A 17,948-nucleotide genomic window follows, 5' to 3' on the forward strand; every position below is an offset into this window, starting at 1 on the left:
AATGGCATGAATTGACAGCGGCACGGTGTGCTAGTGGTTAGCGCGTCGACCTCACGGTGCGGAGGTCATGCGTTCGATCCCGGCTGTGATGGTTGCATGTTCTCCCCGTGCCTGCGTGGGTTTTCTCCGGGTACTCCGGTTTCCTCACACATTCCAAAAACATGCATGGCAAGCTGATTGAACATTCCCTTGCTAAACTGCTAGCCGTTAGCCGCTAACGCTTGCAACATGCGCCGTGATCAGACAATGTCTGCGTGATAAATTGGGAGAGTTTTTTTTTTTTAAGCCTCCATCAGCGATGGGAGATCATTTGAGATTGACGACGTGTTGATGTTGACGGCGAGACTTTGCGGCGGCGGCGGCTCACCTCCCGGGCTTGGTGGGGTTGGTGACCTCCGGCGGAGGCGGGTTGGTGAGGGTGGGGGGACTCGGAGGGGCAGCCTCGGGGGCGTCCGACATGGTGGACGGCGGCGACGCGCTAATGCGGCGTGGGGATGCAGCGTCTGACCGCGGGAGGGAAATTGGGAAAAGGCCCTCTGTCGGTCCGAGGGGGGTGCGCGCGGGTGGGAGCGTATGTGGGTGCCTGCGTGCTTTTTGTGTCACTTGCGTTGTTCCTTCAGCTGGACGTTTCCCTCCAGGAGACAAACTCCCATCGTACGACCTGACAAAACACACCAATTTGCAAGGCATTGGGTGAGTGACTTCATATGCATAGGAGGGCTCGCAGCTCATTATTTAAAAAAAAAAAAATGAACCCATCTTTTTTTTTTTTTTAAATGAATTGATAACCTGCCCCCACCCCAAAAAAATTAACAATAATTCCATCCCCTTGCTTGTCAACATGAAATTATCTCCAATTCCCGTCTTCCCCCATAAACGCAGACGAAACCTTTCGGTCTTTTTGCAAATATCCACTTTTACTTTGGAAAACAATCCACATTTTTTGCCGATTTTCCTCACAAAAGATCAAACCAGGAGTTGAATCATCACGAATTTACAGTAAAAGAACGCAAGGCTTTCGTTGGTTGTTCTTAACTTAAAAGCCTTCAATTTGAGCAAAGTCAATTCTTTGAGGCAAGTGTCGCCGCTGGAAACATTCCAAACGTTTTGTTGCGTTGACTCAGAACGAATTTTGTGCACTATTGTTAAGATGTTTTGAACTGAAACTCGTCTGCCAGTCGGAGGTCTTTTTTAAGTGGCAAATGGAACAAAAAGTTGATCTCTGATGAGAAATATGCAAATTGGACAGTTTGACCAAAAAAAAAAATTTTTTTTATTCTCTGGAACCCATCATCAAAATCCATGGTGTTCGTTTTCCCATAAACATTCACAATTACGTTATAACATGCCGAGTTTCACATTCCAACATGATAAGTTAAAACATGGGAAAAAACAAAGCAATTCCTTTCGGTTGGGTCATTTGCAAAGGAGTCACTTTTGTGTCATACATATCAAAGTGGGTACCTATGTAACTACATGGCAGTTAAAAAAAAAGGCCAAGATTGCCAAAGATTGCATATTTTAAAAGTGGAAACATACTTGCACAGGGCTCCTTCGCCTGCTACCTGAAACGGAGGGAAGTGCTTAGTTTTGACTGACTCGAAAGTCAAATGAAATTGTCAAAATGTAATTTTACCACATTAGAAATTTGGCATGTCAAAACATGTCACGTATGACGTGAAAATTTCTCTCATTCGTGTATTTATTTATTTATTATTTTTTTGGGCTCAATGTATGTAGCAGCACAGAGGGACTGTCCTCCGAGACAGGTTTCTCCTACGGGAGACCAAATAAAAAGTAAAATCAAATTAAGAGGTGATACTTGAACTTTTTTTTTGTTTTTAGGTGAGAAAGGAGTAACGCTTTCGGAACTTTGAAAATAATGCCGGCTGCATTTTAAACTTGCTCGCAAAACGGCGCCTCGGATGACTGGCACGTAAACACCCAACTGTTGTATGGTTTTTTTTTAAGGATTGCAAAAATTGATTTGAGATAAGTAAAGCAAATGGTGCCTTTGATGTTAGCGTGACGACCGTTTGCAAGCGCCATTCGCGCACCGACGTGTCCAAACGTCCAACAAGTGCATCGAAGCATATGAAAGGCAAAAAAAAAATCAAATAAAAAAAGCCTAAGCAAAAGTGAACTCGCCTGGATTGGCGGCTTGCAGATGCTTAACGACGGCGGCTAACGCACAAGCTAACGGCCGACAGTAGCGGCTGCTTCGCCAATCCCCGCACTTAGCCCGGCTGTCAGCCGGCCGCATCTCGGCGTGCACGAAGCCCTTTTTGTCGGCCGACGTAGGCGCAAACGTGGCCCCCACGATGAAAGGCGCTCGCGGGCTTGCCCATTTTCTCACAGCCCAGCGCGACGCTCGCTCGCTAGCTGGCTAGTGCAAAAAGATGGCGGGCAAGCCGACGCACAAGAGCGGCTACGCGAGCTAGCTATACAACGTTCATCACGTCGCTGCCACTCGGAGAAGCGAGAACGGGCGAGGGCGGCTCGCACGCCCGCGGACGGAACAAAGCACGCGAATGGAGTTGGGCGTGAAAGCAAAAGCAAGATCGAAGCTGCCTCGGTCGCTGGCTGGATGGCTCGCGTTGGCCGCTGGAGTGTTAATTAGCACGTTAGCATGTTAGCTGAGCTTTGTCTGAAGGCGCCGAGCGGCCAGGCAGCCTCCCGACGCGCAGCGACACTTTGCGGCCGAGCCGAGCGCGAGTGGGACCCGAGCCCCCCGCCACGGTGCGCGCGGACGTGTTTACTTTGGGCTTGGTCCTCCGGTGTGTCCAACGGCGGCCTCCACTCACTTTCCTGGATGATTTGGATTTAGCCAAGTAGCATAATAGATGAGTTATCAGCTGTCTGTTCTACGCGCAGCCGTAGTGACTAGGCGCGTCATTGCTGTTGTTGTGCCCCGATTGGCTGGTAACCTAGTCAAGGCGTCGCCATTGGGCCGAGCGCGGTCCATGCTTTTGGCATTTTCTATTGGACGACCAGGGGAAATTTGTGGAATTCTGCGATTGGTTGAAGAAAAGGCAGCGCTGCTGGGATTGGCCGGAATATTACGTTGGCTCTCGGCGGGCGAACGCCATTTCCCAGTATGCAATGTGCCGCGCAATGACGTCTACTGTCGACGACTGCCGTGTTTGACTTGTCAAAGTAGCAAAAAAAAAAAGTCAAAAGCACCACTGATTGAAATGTAGATAAACTCGAGCCCCCACTTCTATTCCAGTGCTAAATTTTTATTAATAAAGTTGTGAGTGCGGGGGGAAATGTCAAGCAAACGTGGTATAGTAAAACGTGCATTTGAAATATTGTTAATATTAATCCACTTTTGATATTCAGTGACTCCCATAAAAGGGGATTGGTATGTGGCCAAAAATGAAAGGATCAAAGAGCAAAAGTGATATTACATAAGCTTTATTGACATCAACATCATCATCATCATTATAAGTCCCATTGCAAGTGGCCAAGAAGCTGGTAACATGCAGCAAAGCGGCTGAGCGGGGACTACAGGAAGTGAGGTAGGGGCAGAGGAAATGAGTTCAAGGGACATATCAGAAGTGAGGTAGGGACAGAGAGGAACTGAGGTCAGGTCAGAGGTCAGAACTGAGGACAGGCCAAGAAGTGAGTTAGGGGACACTCAACTGGACAGTTAGTGAGGTCGGATGACAGACAGGAAATGAGTCAGGGGACAGACAGGCTGTTGGACAGGTGTAGTCCAGTGCTTATTGGCTGTCTGGAAGTTCCGCCCCCTTGCGTTCAGCATCCGGGGGGTATGGTGAGGACGAGGAGGACGAGGATGAGGAGGCGGCGCAGAGGAGGAGGCGGTGGTGCTGCTGTTCCTGATTTTGTGTGCCATTCCCGGCCACCTCCAGGCACAAGTAGGGGGCGACGCTGAGCTGACGCGCATCCACGTCCAAGTTGTCCCCTCCTCCTCGTCCGGCGGCCCCCCTCCGGATCTTCCTCCCGCCGCCGCCGCCACCGCGGGGCAGCAGGGATTGTATCTTGGGCAGCCATCGCTTGCGAACTCTGCGCGCGTTGGTGCACATGTCGGCTGCGATCACGTTCATCTCGCTCTCCTTGAAGCTCGGAGCAAAGTTCTGACAGTACACTGAGCAGGACGGGCTTCATTAGACACATTTGTTTTCGACGACAGCACAATCTAAATTTGTGATCGCAGGTAATAAACGGATGATTGGGAACACAGCCGAAGCGTCAGATGTGGCTTACGTTTGACGGTGTTTAACACTCGGTTGTCCAGCGGTTTTCGGCTCGGATCATTGGTGGAGGAGCGGATCCCCGTCCCGCAGCTATTGGCCAAGGTGTTTCTATGGATACCATAACAAGCCAATTCGTGCAGTCATGTAAAGCAGCTGCGTCATTGCCGGCAACACTTTCAGAAAACAACTTGAAAAACTCAGATGATGTCATGTCCGACAAGGTAACAAAATGATTTCATGACATCATATCATGTCTCATGTCCATATTTCATGTCATGTCCAATGAGGCCATAACCTGACTCTGAAGAGGTCATGACCTCTCAAGAGGTCATGACCTCTGAAGATGTCATACACCGTCAGATGATGTCATTTGCGCTTTAGGTTTTTTCGTGAAGACACGACACAGGTGGTGTAGGTCAGAACCTTCGGAAAGACGACACAAGGATTGTTGTTATGTTAACATACTAAGCCGATCGAAGATATGCTACGCTAACCTGTCAAAGAAGGTCGCCAGCAGCCTCCTGAGCAGAACTTTGTGTTTCACCCCCGCACAAAGGTGACAGTTCATCAGCTGGCCCCGCGTCATCAACACGCCCGAACCTACGCACATGTAATTGTGTGTGCGCATACACACACAAACACACACATATTAGCATGAATTGGCTTGTTTAGTTTCAAATGGGTCACTGTGACACTTTGCTGTATGAGGACCCTTGTGAGCTATGGAGCCGAGTCACTATCGCATATCATTAGTTGACTCATTATTTTATTTAGAACTCAATAATGAAGCTATCATGCTACGAGGAGAACAAGAAATTCCACAAAATGTGGGCCAAAGGCAGGATTTGAAGCAAGCCAAAGGGACGTGCTAACAACTCGGCTGCCATTTCGCCACATGCCAAGACGTTATATTTTCAAATGGAGTGGACCACCGAGATCATCTTAGTAAAATATTCATTCATTCATTCATTCATCTTCCGAGCCGCTTGATCCTCACTAGGGTCGCGGGGGGTGCTGGAGCCTATCCCAGCCGTCTTCGGGCAGTAGGCGGGGAACACCCTGAATCGGTTGCCAGCCAATCGCAGGGCACACAGAAACGAACAACCATTCGCACTCACACTCACACCTAGGGACAATTTAGAGTGTTCAATCAGCCTGCCACGCATGTTTTTGGAATGTGGGAGGAAACCGGAGCACCCGGAGAAAACCCACGCAGGCCCGGGGAGAACATGCAAACTCCACACAGGGAGGCCGGAGATGGAATCGAACCCGGTACCTCTGCACTGTGAAGCCGACGTGCTAACCACTTGACTACCGGGCCAACAAAAACTAAAATTGAACAAATATCTTTATGAATGAAATAAAAATGAAAAACAAAAAAACTACATGAAATTACAGTTTACATGAACAAAAATTAACTAATTATACGGCCATGTACTTTGTTTTCGTCTTGGGCAATTCATTTCCTACATGACCCTTTAGAGTTGACCTTAAATGCCTTCATTTCGGGATTACATTCCTTACTGTGATGTTATTTTTTCCCCCTTGCACACAAGAAATCCATTAAAAAAATGTAAAAACAGAAAACTCAACGATATAATAGAATAATAACGAAATTCTAATGAAAACTGACAAATCCTTCCCCTGGTGACGGCACTCTCACACCTACCTGCCACCAGCTCCAGCTTCTCTCCGGGTTCTCCCTCGGTGTATAGCGCAGGGTGGCATCGATACCCAATCTGACTGATCAGACTGGCGGGGAGCGTCATGTTGTCTCCGCCCACTAACATGCCTGCACGCCGCTCACTGGCCAATGGCAGGCGTAGCATCTCCATTTTCTCCTTGCCTGGACCAATGACAGGACAGGAGGCATGTCATCAAAACCACTCAGACGAGTTCATGTGACCAATTGTACAATCTGACCAGTCTGACTCTGGCGTCCAAACGTGTTTTGGTATATTCCGGAGTGCGTGGCGTTGCCGTAGTAACCATCCTCCGGCTCCACCTCCGTCGGTGCGTGTGACGGGGGTGAGTCTGTGGGCAGGCTGGACGCTTCTGAACTCGAGCAGCGTCCGCCCGCCAAGAGGTAGGACTGCAGACCCATGACCAGGCTCCCTGCTGCACCCAGGTAACAGATAGCACGCCCTCTGGTGGTCTGGAGCTCCCCTGCAAAGTCCACTCTGAAGAGAGAGAGAGGACTGGTCAGAAGTCAGGGCAGGACTAAGCAGACTACAACTAGATCATGGTTTGGGGATAAATGGAGTACCTAAATAGATCATGATTTCTGGTCTACATGATCATGTTGGGTCAGGGTTTTGGTCTGACTAGAGGAACTGAATTAATGATGAACTTTTAATTGGTCTCTCTAGTCTAGAACAAAACAACCCCAAAACAAAACAAACAAAGGATCATTATATATATATATATCATTATAAATTCATGGAATAATCTCATGTACCGGATTATTGATCCGGACCGGCCATACGAGTATAAATCAGACCAGATAAATTTATGTGACCTTCTGACCTGGCATTCAGTTCTTCTGGAGTTGTTCCTGCGTGGTCCTCAAGCGGTGTGTCTTGCCTTTCCTGTTTGATCTGGCTCACGGACATTACCAGGTCCTCTGGAGTCATGGACGAGGGATCTGGACTGGAATCCTGCGGGTGGCCCACAGACTGGTCTAAAGGTCCCAGCTCGTCCGTTGAGGTGGTCTGTGAACCACCATCATAAATAAAAGAGGACACAATAAATATCCAAGGACAGGTCTCCCGGCCAAAACAGACAAACTGGATCTTTCTTTCATGATAAACCGATTTTAGATCGAGGTTCCTGATCCTAGACAACAATATAATTCCCGTGTTTATCTGAAAATGGACTCAAAGGTTGTTTGTTACCGACTCTTGGCCGAGAAGAAGAGTTTTGTAATGTCAGTGGGATGATTCTGTCACATAGCAAGGTGGTGGTGGACCCCAAAAAGCAGGCAGGAGGGAGGAGCGGGGTGAACTTGACCAATTATATTTAATAAAACAGAGAAAACTGAATCCAAAACAAACAAAGTGCTAACAACCAAAACTAATCCAAAGTAGCAAAACAAAACCATGACTGTGGCGAAAAAAAAACAATGACCCGACAATGAGTGTTCGGGCTGGGAGTCCATTTAAAGCACTAATGACATAATGACCAACAGGTGTGCAGCTGCAGGGGGAGCCCTACAGTGCCACCTGTTGGTCCCAAACCGAATCATGACAGAGTCTGGTTAAATGAAAATGAAACAAAGTATTTGGAGAGAGGTTGGATTCCAAGTCTAGCTAGACTTACTGAGTCATGGTTCCTGCTCTATGTAACTGGACTAAGTGGTTCATGGTTCCAGGTCTTGCTGGACTACGTTCACCGTGGTCGATGGAATAAAAGCACGAACAAGTCAAGTCTGTGCGGAGGTATACTGCGCCAATGGCGGACGCTTAACTTAAACTCACCTGTGAGTCACAGCAGTGCGGTGATGAGGATGTGGTCTTCATCTTCATAAACTCTAGGCTCCTCTCCACAATGTTCTGGACCTGCAGGTACCCAGCCGTGTACATGAGGACCAGCTGCTCACTGGCGACCATGTTGAGACGGCCCGTGTAGCAGAAGGTGAGGATCTGATGGAAACAGGAGGGCGTCACCGAAGACGGCAGCTCATACGTAGACTGGGACCACTCCGACGTATCGGAGGACTCGGCGCTGAACAGGTCTCGGAAGTAGAGCGAGGATGCGGCCAGGACGGCCCGGTGGGCTTTGAAGAGCTGACCCTGGACAAGGATGGAGACGTCGCAGTGGAGTCCCAGAAGTCTTTGCTCGTTCAGGCTGCTCAGGACACTGCTGCCGAAGTCACCGACTGAAACCTGAAGACCTGACTCCGCCATGATGGAGGCGGGCTTAGGGAGGGCTGCTCCTGATGCTGGTGTCGCCGCCTGAAGGTCCGGCATCCATGTCGTGCTGGTGGGGGGTGGGGGGGGGAGGCCAATGAAATGAAAGCATTTGAAGAAAACCAGAGTCCGGTATGGTTTAGTAGAGTCCAACAGAGTCAGGCAGAGTAACCTCAAGTGTTGCAGAGTCAACTTGAGTTTACTCGAGTCTGCTAGAGGCTAACGGGGTCAGATAGAGAGGCCAGCCGGCATGGTCCAGCAGGAAACCGGTTTATACAAACGTGAAAGAAAAGCCTAGAGAGGACGCCATCTGACTTGAGACTCATCCCACTCACCTGCTCCTCCGTTAAGAACTTTTCCTTCTTGAGTGGGTCCTTCTTCTCTGGAACCGCCGCACAGACTCCCCAGAAGTCGGTCCCGTGGCGGTGACCAAATTGTGGCCCCAGGGTCAATTTGCGGCCCACTGCCCATTTCTTACATACGTCAATTTCCGAAAGACACAACCTGGGTGGCTAACCTGCATTGTGCTATTTAGCGCTACTACCTCCAACCACTTCCTCGTTTTCCGCGAATCACACGTCACTTCATCAGACGCCAGTCGGATTATTTACTGTCCACTTTCTGCCGTGTCAAGGTCGTCAGAGTAGACATCGTCAAGTCCGCGACAGTCCGCGAGAGTCGAGCAGACTTTTGAGTCCGGCTCTGTCATTCCAGTTCTGTCGATGACGAGCCTTTTCAAAAGTAGGAGTCCGGTACACTTTGGAGGACTCCTATCAAGTCCGCTACCAAGTCCAGTTTTTCGTCCAATTTGGTCTTGTGCTTGTTTAGTTATGCTTAGTGGCTCACCTCCTCTCTGCTCCTCTTTCGATAGCGGCAGCTCAAGCAGTCTCACACACACACACACTAATAGACACACTCACACACACACACACACACACACAAACGCAGCGTCTGGCGGGGTAGGGGGGTGTTCTTGGGGGGGGTTTCAGACAGACAAGTGGGGAGGGTGGGGGGGAGTCATCTGAGGACAGCGAGGGAGCTAATGCAGCTAACCAATAATGCGGCTAACTGCGCTGCAGAGGACAAGGGAGGGGGTACGCGCGCGCGCACACACGCGTATGGCAGAGCGTGCGCGCGCGCGTGGCATGACTGGGCTAAAGCCACAGTGCTGCATTGCAGTATCGGCGGTTGGCATGCCGACTGCGTCAGCTCGCGCGCGCACAACACCACAGCTGCGCGTTTGTGCGAGCGTGTCAAGGGGGCTCACGACGACGACTAGGCGGAGGTTTGGGGATCGTAAAGAGCGACGACATCACTCGCACTCGCACTCACGCTTTGGTTTTGGATAGCGTACTGCCGAGTCCGTGTTATCGTTTGGAATCTTAAAACTTCATCCGACAGATTTCCATGTTTTAGTCACGTGACCGAAACCATTAAAATGGCAGCAAATGGTGCTGCTGACACACACGCGCACACATATAAACTTGGAAATTTAAAAAAGTTTTTAGTCAGCTGGTGGAGCCATGATGACGTCAAAGTTCCTTCCACTGAAGGACATGTTTTAAGTCTGTCTGTGCCTCGCCCCCTTTTGCATTTGGCAGTTAATTTGGCCTCAAAATCAAATGGATTTTTAAACATATTTTTGCCTTCTGCAGTATTTTATTCGTCGATTCAGAGTAGAAAACTACATTTCAGTAATTCAAACTCAGTTGTTACTGACCTACTTCCGTATGCTCGTGTCTCGTCCAATTGGCTCTCTTTAGCATCACAATCAATCAACTTGAAAACCCCAAATAGAAAAATAATTCTCAACATTGAAATTCAAACATGGTAAAAAAAAAAGAGCACAGAACTGTTGCATGAGTTTGGTTTAGCTTTATATATATTTACTTTATTTTTTTTACATTGAACTTTTGAAAGGACATCCTTTTGGCATTGAAGTGAAAAAGACACCAGTGCGCTTCATCTCCCCGCCGCTAGATGGCGGCAGCACAGTTGCCACCCGGCCAGCATTGGTTCAAATTGCAGTGGGAAGGTAAAAACAGGCGGTGGCGCCATTTAGCCGCTTTGAAATATGGCAATCAAGAAGGGCAAAACGTCCGATTCAGTTTCATGGCATTTTCCATTGACTTCAAAATGACAAATTTGAACTTCAAATGGAATTTTAAATTCCCCCCCCCGCCCCCACTTGTCGTGCCTCGGACGATTTTCAGCCTACACGGAGGCGCGTTTGGAAAGTCACAGTTTGATTCTGCGGGAGAAAAGGATCACACGAGGCGGCGCAAGACGGAGGAGACGGAGGAGGAAGAAGAGGAAGAGGATGAAGAGGGCTTCCACCTTCGGGCTCGGACCCGGAAGAAAAGGAGGAAGAGGAGGATAACGCAGGAGGAAACGTAGAGGACGACACACAGGCTCAACTCCAATCCGCTGAAGCCCGCCAGCTTTTCGCCGTCATCGTCGGCGGGCAGCCGTCGGAAGGTAGCGCTGTGCGTCCGCCATGACAGGTTGTCATCGGCGTAATGACGTTGCAGGAAGCGCGACACCTCCTCACGCACCCAAACGCGGGCACCCGCCCGCTCCTCGTGGCACGGCGCGCACATCGAAGGGTCTGGCCACAAGCGCTTCGGGAAGCCCGGGTCATCGCTCAGCGAGCCTCCCCCCCCCCGAGAAAAGGAAGGAGAGGGGATGTCGACAGAGAGGAAGCAAGAAAAGGGACAGGAAGTAGAGAAGGACGAAAAGAAGGGAAGAGGAAAGAAAAAAGGCCAAAGTTAAAATCGGGCAGCGGCGTCGGTGGGTGCGCGGGTGCCGTGCGTGCTACCTGCCAGCCTGAGGTTGACCTGGTTGTGCACGTGCCAAAGCCACAGCAGCTGCTCACCGGTGCTGTTCACCGAGGTCAACATTGCGGAGGCGGAGTCAAAGTGGCGTCCGCACTGGCGGCAGCCGAAGAAGTGGCGCATGTATCCGCGCATCACCGTTAGCACGCCGCGCGCGCCCGAGAGACCTAGAAGCCACATGGCCGCGGATTCAGTCACGCTCAAGCAGAGCTTTGGCGCCAGCTTGGGGCATCTTGTTGCCAAAGATTTATGTTGAAGTGAATGGGGAGTTGGGGGGGGGGGGGGGGTTTCAAAGTCATTTTGGTGTCATTGGACTATGTTGACGTTAGTTGAATTGATTCACTATCACGGTGCCAAATATATTTTGTAAAATGTGTGTGTGTGTGTAGGCGTACCAGTGTTGGCCAGCGCTTGAGGTTTGTGGTGATGTTGTACGGTAAGGACGTGGAAGAGCGTCCAGAAGGCGCAGGGGTAACCCCGAAGTCCTTCTCTGCTGCCCCGGCAGCCCACCCAGTTGACCCCCGAAGGCAAGAACGCGTCTGCCGTCTGAAACAGGAAGTGGGTACACTCGAGCGACGCGCAGCGGCGGCGGTCAGGCACGCCGAGGGGCAGCGCTCACCCTCATCTTGTTGTCCAGAAGGTCCAGGACCCCCTGGTAGGCAATCTGCTTGAGTGGCAGGCCATTCAGCCAATCAGAGAGCCTCTCCATCAACTTCACCACTGGACCGCCCCCGGGATACAGCTACCCACGCAAATTCAAGATTCTCACAAGGTGCGTCACCGTAGCAACGGGCGGGCCCGGCGGCTACCGTTTGTTACCTTGGCAATCAGCGTTACAAAGTCCTTGAAGACCTGAAGCTCCTCCCCCTCCATTGTGGGGTGACTGGCCAGCTCCACCCTCAAAATGTAGTGAAGGGCTGACTCCAGATCAGCCGTGTACACCTTTGAGCTGCGTGCATGCACAGACAAATGCCCCCCCCCCCCACACACACATCAAGTTTACTTGGGGGTCTAAAGCCCCCCCTTCGCTGCTGCTGCTGATCAAGATAATGAAGACAGGAACCTGTCAACGTGCGTCCAGCTGCTGCTTGGCACGGCCGTCGCTTGAGGCGGCGCCGGCACGTTGTCGAGATGCGCATCGAACCTTCGCCGGACGCCGGGTAGCGAACGCAAACACCAAGTGATGAAAAAACGCAAAGGCTTGGCACCGGACGACGACGTGTCCACGTGTGTATGCGTGCCATCGGGGTCGAGGAGGGAGAAGTGCGGCAGGGACGTAATGTTGAGCGTGTCCAGCAGGGCGGCGTCCGAGCCCAGCACCCGACGCACGCGCGCGCCCGAGTACGACCACATGTCCAAGGTCACCTGGCACGGCACATGCGGCTCAATAACACGCTGCTTTCTGTCCTCTGGGAGAGTGGGCGGGGCCTACCTCTCGCCCCACGTACGAGTGTTCATCCTCTACGATGATGGCTGTGTAGTGATCTGACCTTTGACCCAGCAGAGGAAGGATCTGCACAGAGCTACACGCGTACACGCAGCCACCCACCCATTCGCACGCACACACACACACACACAGTGTAGACCTGTTTTTGTTGAGCTGGTTGTGAGAGTGTGTCGTGTTCTCCTTCTGCAGTTGTTGTCACCTGTACGGCTGAAGTGCGGGTGTGTGGCTGCTGTGGTTCTGCAGGATGTCCACCATCAACTGCCTCACCGATTGGACGTCTCTGTCAACAACTGACATACACAAATTAAGTGAGACGAGGCGTAAAGAAAGACAAACAGGAAGTGCGTCCATCACCTGTGTAAGTCGTCCCTTTGTCTGCGGGTGGAGAGTATGCGGGGAAATACTTTGGAGAGACGTCACATTAGCAACATTTGGGATTTCATGGTTCAGTGGAACCTCGCTTAGCGAATTGGCCAACGACTAGCTTGACGCGGTTGCCTACGCGGGCGCGAAGTCAACGGAGAGGCTTTTTCTGATTCTTTTGAGGAGGACGAAGAGCCGAGCGGCAGAAACAAAAGGAAACGACTCAGGCTAAACTGCAGCAAATATCATTAATGACTGAAAAAAAAAATTGACGGATTCATCAATTATTACGCTAACTGTTAGCCGCGGCTCTCTCAATAAGAGTTATGTTTATAGTGCACACTGCACAGAACTGATTTTAAACCACACCTATAAAGTAAATAAAAGTTCCTCGTTGGGCTGCAACAGATGAATGACATTTGCATTGATTTAATTGGGAAACATGCCGAGCTGGCTTTGCCACTGTTTGGTTAGGCAAATTCAATTCCTTAAGCAAAGTTCCACTGCGTACCACCTTGGCGTGTTACTGACTTTGAACGTCGGGTACAACTGAATGTTGTACTCCTTACACACGTCGTAGTTGATCTCCTGCGCGCAGTCCAACACCGCCAGCTTCACCGCCTGCTGCCAGTCTGACGCACGTACGCACAAACACACACACACACACACACACACACACACAGAGGGTGTCAAAGTGAGGACCGGCCAAAATGTCCTCATTTCGTCAAAATGTCCTCACTCTGTTGGTTAAAAACTCATGCCGGTTCTCACAATGTCGTGAGTACAAGAACACACACACACACACACACACACAAACACACAAACACACACACGCAAGCACGCACAAAGTGAGTGAGAAGATTTCATCGGTGTCCATCTGTCACCATCTTTGTCCCTGGGGACCGTTCAGCTGCACACCAGCTGCCTCTCCCATCAACAAACGCGCGCGTACGTGCACTTAAAGGCAAAACCAGGCACCCACACACAACCGTACAAAAAAAAAACACTTAAAGAGGCACAAATACCCCAAAAACCTGGAGCCAAACAGTTCAAATGTCAAGCCAGATGGCCTGGCGCACCTTGGACATCCCGGGCCAGCGCTTTCCAAGTGGGCGAGAACTGGACGCAATGTCCGCACCACGACGACATGAACTGCACCAGCCAGCCGCACGACGAGTTGCTGACGGTGGCGGTCAAGCTGGAGCCGCTCAGGACGCTCAACGGGTCCGAGGGGGAGTAAAGCCGGCCGCCGCCCCCCTCGGGTTTCCCGCCGCGCAGCAAGGACGCCCACAAACACAAGCCGAGAAAGCGCCGCGTCGCCATGCCGCGTCAACAACGAGAAAAAAAGGAGGACAAGAGGCGCACTACGATATCGAACCTCCAAGCGGGACAAAGCCGGCAGACTCCATCACATTTACAAGCCAAAGCGGAAGTGGGGACGCCGTTGGCCACGCCCCGCTCCACAGACCGGAAACAAGAGACATGGCTCAGTCCGCTATTCCAGCGTCACATACAAGCTAACTCGTTTTCCCCCCCAATTTGGTTAAATTGACTTGTATTTCTTTTTAATCTTGCATTTATCTTGTTTGTTTTCATTCTAGTCTTGTATGTATAGTTGTATTTGATTTAAAAAAGCAGTACGAAGGCAACTCGGCAAGAACGGACTTAATGAGAACGCTAGCTAACCTCATTAGAATGTGAACTCCCCCCACGACTCAGCCTGTGACGTCATTCCCCAAAATTATAATAAAAAGTGCGTGTGTGGGTGGGGGAGTTATAACCGTGAATCATTTTTTTTCAGCCATCATTTTGATAGCAGCACGAAATGCATTTTGGGATTATTTCCCAAACAAGTCTTCATCAATTACCAACCATGCGAGTACAATATTCCATTCGTACTCGGTCCGCGACTGATGACGTCTGACTAGCTCACAATGGCCAAGTCGCCGAGTCGCACTCATTGAACGCTCCATAGCAGTCGCGACGAAGACCCCGCGGGGTCGTGATCGCGGGGGTCGCCTACCCAAGCATCGCGGGAGTTCCTCGGACATGAACGCTAAGTAATCATCGTGCTTTTTCTCCTAAGTGCCAACTTTGCTGATTTATCCTTCAACTTTATTTCACGCATCAATCAATTTACGGACGCTTAATGTTACTACGCCAGATAATAGTTCCAAATTGTAGCAGAATGAAGATACGGAAGCGTGTTTATAGCTGGATAGAACAGGAACGATCTCGCGAGATCCAAATAAACGTTTGTAACTGAACTAAAGCTGTGTTGTTTAGACTAGAGCTTTTTAAAAATGCCATCATTGAGTTTAATGTTATTTGATCAAGAACTCAGTGACGTGTGAAGCACACCAGAGGAAGTTGGCATGTTCTCTCTGTTGACCAGAGTTCCAATGAAAAAGAAACAAAGTTTGTCGTCCGGTAACCATAGCAACCAGGCGCCACACTACACGAACGAGCTCGTGTCGAACGTCAAAGTGAGTTGCTGTCGTCGTAATTCGTCATGAATGGTCAAAATGCGCCCAGTCGGGACTTGTCGTTTAATCGGGATGCCACGGGTTCGCTTGTGAAATAGAAGACGACGCGTGTGACGTGCTGATTTGTTTCTTTTGGGGCGTCGCGGCTCCACTTCAATATTCTGGCAATGTCCTTGGAGCTACTAACAAATTCCGGGAAAAAAAATTCGCCCCAATTTATTCTTGATTGCACTGACGTAATTGGAAAAATATGCAGTTTGGTTTCTTCAATAATGATAATGAAAAAAGTGTTTGTTCCAATTGTAATAATTGTTCATGGGAAATTTCATATGCATAAAATAAAATGTTACTGTATTGAAAATATTTATTGATAAGTAAACCAGGAGTAACACGAGTAGCACATTCAAACCGCTATCTTCTGATCTTTGTGTCATTTCTAATCCGCTTTATTCTCACAAGGGTCAGGGAGCCTATCCCACCCGTCTTCGGGTAATCGGCGGGGGACACTCTGAACCGGTTGCCTGCCAATCACAGAGCCCACACTCACACCTCGGGACAATTTTGAGTGTTCAGTCAGCCTGCCATGCATGTTTGGAATGTGGGAGGAAACCGGAGTACCCGGAGAAAACCCACACATCTTACAATTAAGATTTTGTGTGTGACAACAAAATTCCTTCTTTTTTTTTAAGATGGACCAATGCCACCGGTACAAAAACGCAGTGTAAATTTTAAGAATTAAGGAAGTTATTACATTTCAAAGCTTTCAAAGTGGGACAAAATGTCCACAACATTGTTACAATGCACTGGCTTGTGACTGAATGTGCCAAGCAATGTGCGGGTGTTTCGTGACAAGTATGAGTAAAGTGAAGCATTTTGAGTTGAGATACGTGGTGTACGTTTGTCTACCGGAGACACGCCCACCATCGATGGCAATCGATCGCTGGGTCCTACCATTTGCTTGCGTGTTGGCGTGACGTCACAGATAGGGGGGGCCAAAGTAAAAGATGAAAATGCTTGTATTTAATTGGTCATTTTGAGAGGGATTTTTTTTCCCTTCTCACAGAAGATCGCCATAACATGACGTCAGCAGGGATGGGCGTGGCCAGAGATTCATTGCCAATCAAGGTAAATACACGTTCATTGATGAGAAATATGGGACAAGATTATCGAACGTTTGAACGTGTGCATTGTTTTTGAGCGGGTGTTTTATGTACGTTTCAAGGGTCCACCTTCAACAGTGGGAGCCAGCAGCGGGTCGCATTCACAAGTGGGCGTGGCTGAAGGTAAAAATTCCTCCTGTTCACTGCCGGGCAAGTTGTTATTTCTGCCTAGCAATAAATGCATTCACTTCTCAGCGGAAGAATCGTTTGCCATAAAACATACCAACGTACATTTTTTTTTTTGGTGTCTAGTCTTGTCCCGGTGGAGGGTCCAGATCCGACAGCAACCCCCACCCCAACGTCATCCCCCCGTCCCCAATTTTGTGACCTTGAACCAGAAAGCGGTGAAGTCTGGTCACGTGACGGTCAAACAGGTGAAGGAGTACAGAGCACAGGCAAGCGTGGCCAAGGCTAGCCCCGCCTCCAAAGCGCACAGGGGAAGAGCTCCGCAACGGACACAAATCCCGGACATCACCTTTGGGGTCAAGTCAAGGTCGCGATACCAATTTAATTTTTATTGTTAGATATGATGTGGCAAACGGGGCGTCGCCAATGTGTGAACGATTCCGAACGCAGGCATCGTGTTGGGAATCGTTCACCGATTCCTGACTACCAAATTGCAAAATGAGAAGTTTTGTAGAACTATGATGGCGGTGTTCCGCAGGGCACCAACTCCATTCTATGACGTTTTGTCTCACGAGTATGCTCGCCGCTGGATAGAGGACCAAATGAAAAGACGCAGCGAGCACGAACGCCGCCATGTGGTCAGTGCGCACACTCCCCCCCCCCCCTCTTCCTCCACACACACAATGATGACGCATGCTTTTTGTGTGTTTGCAGGCAAAGTGTGTGTCCTTCGCCCACACACGCACCTCTTTGCTGCGAACTCAAAACGCGCATCCTCACATCAACGCACACACACACACATGTGGCCGCTACGCGCAGGTAACACACTCATGCATACGGTGTGCACACACACACACATACTAAACGCAAATGTGTGTGTGTGTGTGTCCAGGTGGGCCCTGCTCTCGACACCTTCAGGAAGCGTCGCACAAACCCGCCAGTCAACAAGTCGGTCGGCTAGCGCGCCTCCAACGAGTCAGCCACTGAACAAAGCAAGAAGTGATGACTGCAAGAAATAAAAGTTAAAGGAGGGGGGGGGGAGAAAAAAAATCCCATGAAGGCCTCCTGTCATCTGTCAAAACTCATCAACAAGCCTTGGCGGCCATCGAGGATATTTTGGAGCTTGACGAAAGACACGCGCCAAAACCAACCAATCTCGATTGCCTAAAAACGTCACATGACCTTTTGACTGCACGTGTGCGCTCGCGTCATCCGAATCGATCTCGTGCCTCAGAGAATGGAGCGGTCATCAATGGCTAATAAACTAATCAAAAATCAGACCACGGAGCTTTTCAGAGAACCTTTACGCCAAGTACTGCCCGCACAACACAAGCAACTTTTCGAACCAGCAAAAATTAACCACATGGCGCTGTATTAAGTCCCTTTAGCTTAATGCTAACACAG

General features: G+C 49.8%; 4 protein-coding genes across 14 annotated transcripts in view; 1 reads left to right on the forward strand and 3 right to left on the reverse strand.

Moving 5' to 3' along the window:
* LOC127602061 (bromodomain-containing protein 3-like) overlaps positions 1 to 2,925 on the reverse strand; it is an 11,147-nt gene extending 8,222 nt beyond the window's left edge. For 2 of the 3 annotated variants that reach the window (XM_052067901.1, XM_052067898.1), the window contains exons 1-2: positions 2,760 to 2,925; positions 368 to 661 (exon numbers count right to left, since the gene is read on the reverse strand). In XM_052067901.1, the coding sequence (XP_051923861.1) occupies positions 368 to 459 (92 nt within the window). In that variant the 5' untranslated portion in view covers positions 460 to 661; positions 2,760 to 2,925. Of the gene's footprint in view, positions 1 to 367; positions 662 to 1,539; positions 1,566 to 2,759 lie in introns of all 3 variants that reach the window. The other variant, XM_052067900.1, reaches the window with a different exon arrangement.
* A 476-nt stretch (positions 2,926 to 3,401) lies between these two features.
* Positions 3,402 to 9,125, reverse strand: LOC127602066 (nucleus accumbens-associated protein 2-like). 7 transcript variants are annotated; one of them, XM_052067915.1, is made up of 9 exons: positions 8,975 to 9,125; positions 7,886 to 8,198; positions 7,697 to 7,777; positions 6,747 to 6,931; positions 6,144 to 6,400; positions 5,890 to 6,066; positions 4,715 to 4,820; positions 4,231 to 4,328; positions 3,402 to 4,111 (listed from the first exon to the last, which is right to left on the reverse strand). In XM_052067915.1, the coding sequence occupies exons 2-9, from the start codon at positions 8,186 to 8,188 to the stop codon at positions 3,726 to 3,728; spliced, it is 1,593 nt and encodes a 530-aa protein (XP_051923875.1). In that variant the 5' UTR covers positions 8,189 to 8,198; positions 8,975 to 9,125; the 3' UTR covers positions 3,402 to 3,725. The 7 variants fall into 7 exon arrangements, with proteins under 7 accessions (XP_051923875.1, XP_051923873.1, XP_051923872.1 ...); XM_052067913.1 differs by having other exon boundaries at positions 7,697 to 8,011; positions 8,099 to 8,198; positions 8,975 to 9,124; XM_052067912.1 differs by having other exon boundaries at positions 7,697 to 8,011; positions 8,099 to 8,198; positions 8,464 to 9,083.
* Positions 9,126 to 9,526: 401 nt separating this feature from the next.
* Positions 9,527 to 14,246, reverse strand: qsox2 (quiescin Q6 sulfhydryl oxidase 2). The gene is made up of 11 exons (XM_052067907.1): positions 13,852 to 14,246; positions 13,304 to 13,404; positions 12,764 to 12,812; positions 12,609 to 12,699; positions 12,395 to 12,485; positions 12,026 to 12,327; positions 11,782 to 11,911; positions 11,582 to 11,704; positions 11,358 to 11,508; positions 10,947 to 11,129; positions 9,527 to 10,781 (listed from the first exon to the last, which is right to left on the reverse strand). The coding sequence occupies exons 1-11, from the start codon at positions 14,093 to 14,095 to the stop codon at positions 10,396 to 10,398; spliced, it is 1,851 nt and encodes a 616-aa protein (XP_051923867.1). The 5' UTR covers positions 14,096 to 14,246; the 3' UTR covers positions 9,527 to 10,395.
* Positions 14,247 to 14,425: 179 nt separating this feature from the next.
* LOC127602082 (cilia- and flagella-associated protein 77-like) lies at positions 14,426 to 17,573 on the forward strand. Of its 3 annotated transcripts, none has more exons than XM_052067937.1 (7): positions 14,426 to 14,832; positions 16,349 to 16,383; positions 16,481 to 16,541; positions 16,671 to 16,911; positions 17,083 to 17,182; positions 17,259 to 17,363; positions 17,437 to 17,573. In XM_052067937.1, the coding sequence occupies exons 2-7, from the start codon at positions 16,351 to 16,353 to the stop codon at positions 17,503 to 17,505; spliced, it is 609 nt and encodes a 202-aa protein (XP_051923897.1). In that variant the 5' UTR covers positions 14,426 to 14,832; positions 16,349 to 16,350; the 3' UTR covers positions 17,506 to 17,573. The 3 variants fall into 3 exon arrangements, with proteins under 3 accessions (XP_051923897.1, XP_051923894.1, XP_051923896.1); XM_052067934.1 differs by having other exon boundaries at positions 14,427 to 14,832; positions 16,322 to 16,383; XM_052067936.1 differs by lacking the exon at positions 14,426 to 14,832 and adding an exon at positions 14,840 to 15,258 and having other exon boundaries at positions 16,322 to 16,383.
* The last annotated feature ends 375 nt before the right edge of the window (positions 17,574 to 17,948 follow it).

Source organism: Hippocampus zosterae, chromosome 6 (assembly GCF_025434085.1).
Source record: "Hippocampus zosterae strain Florida chromosome 6, ASM2543408v3, whole genome shotgun sequence".
In the NCBI taxonomy this organism is placed as follows: domain Eukaryota; kingdom Metazoa; phylum Chordata; class Actinopteri; order Syngnathiformes; family Syngnathidae; genus Hippocampus; species Hippocampus zosterae.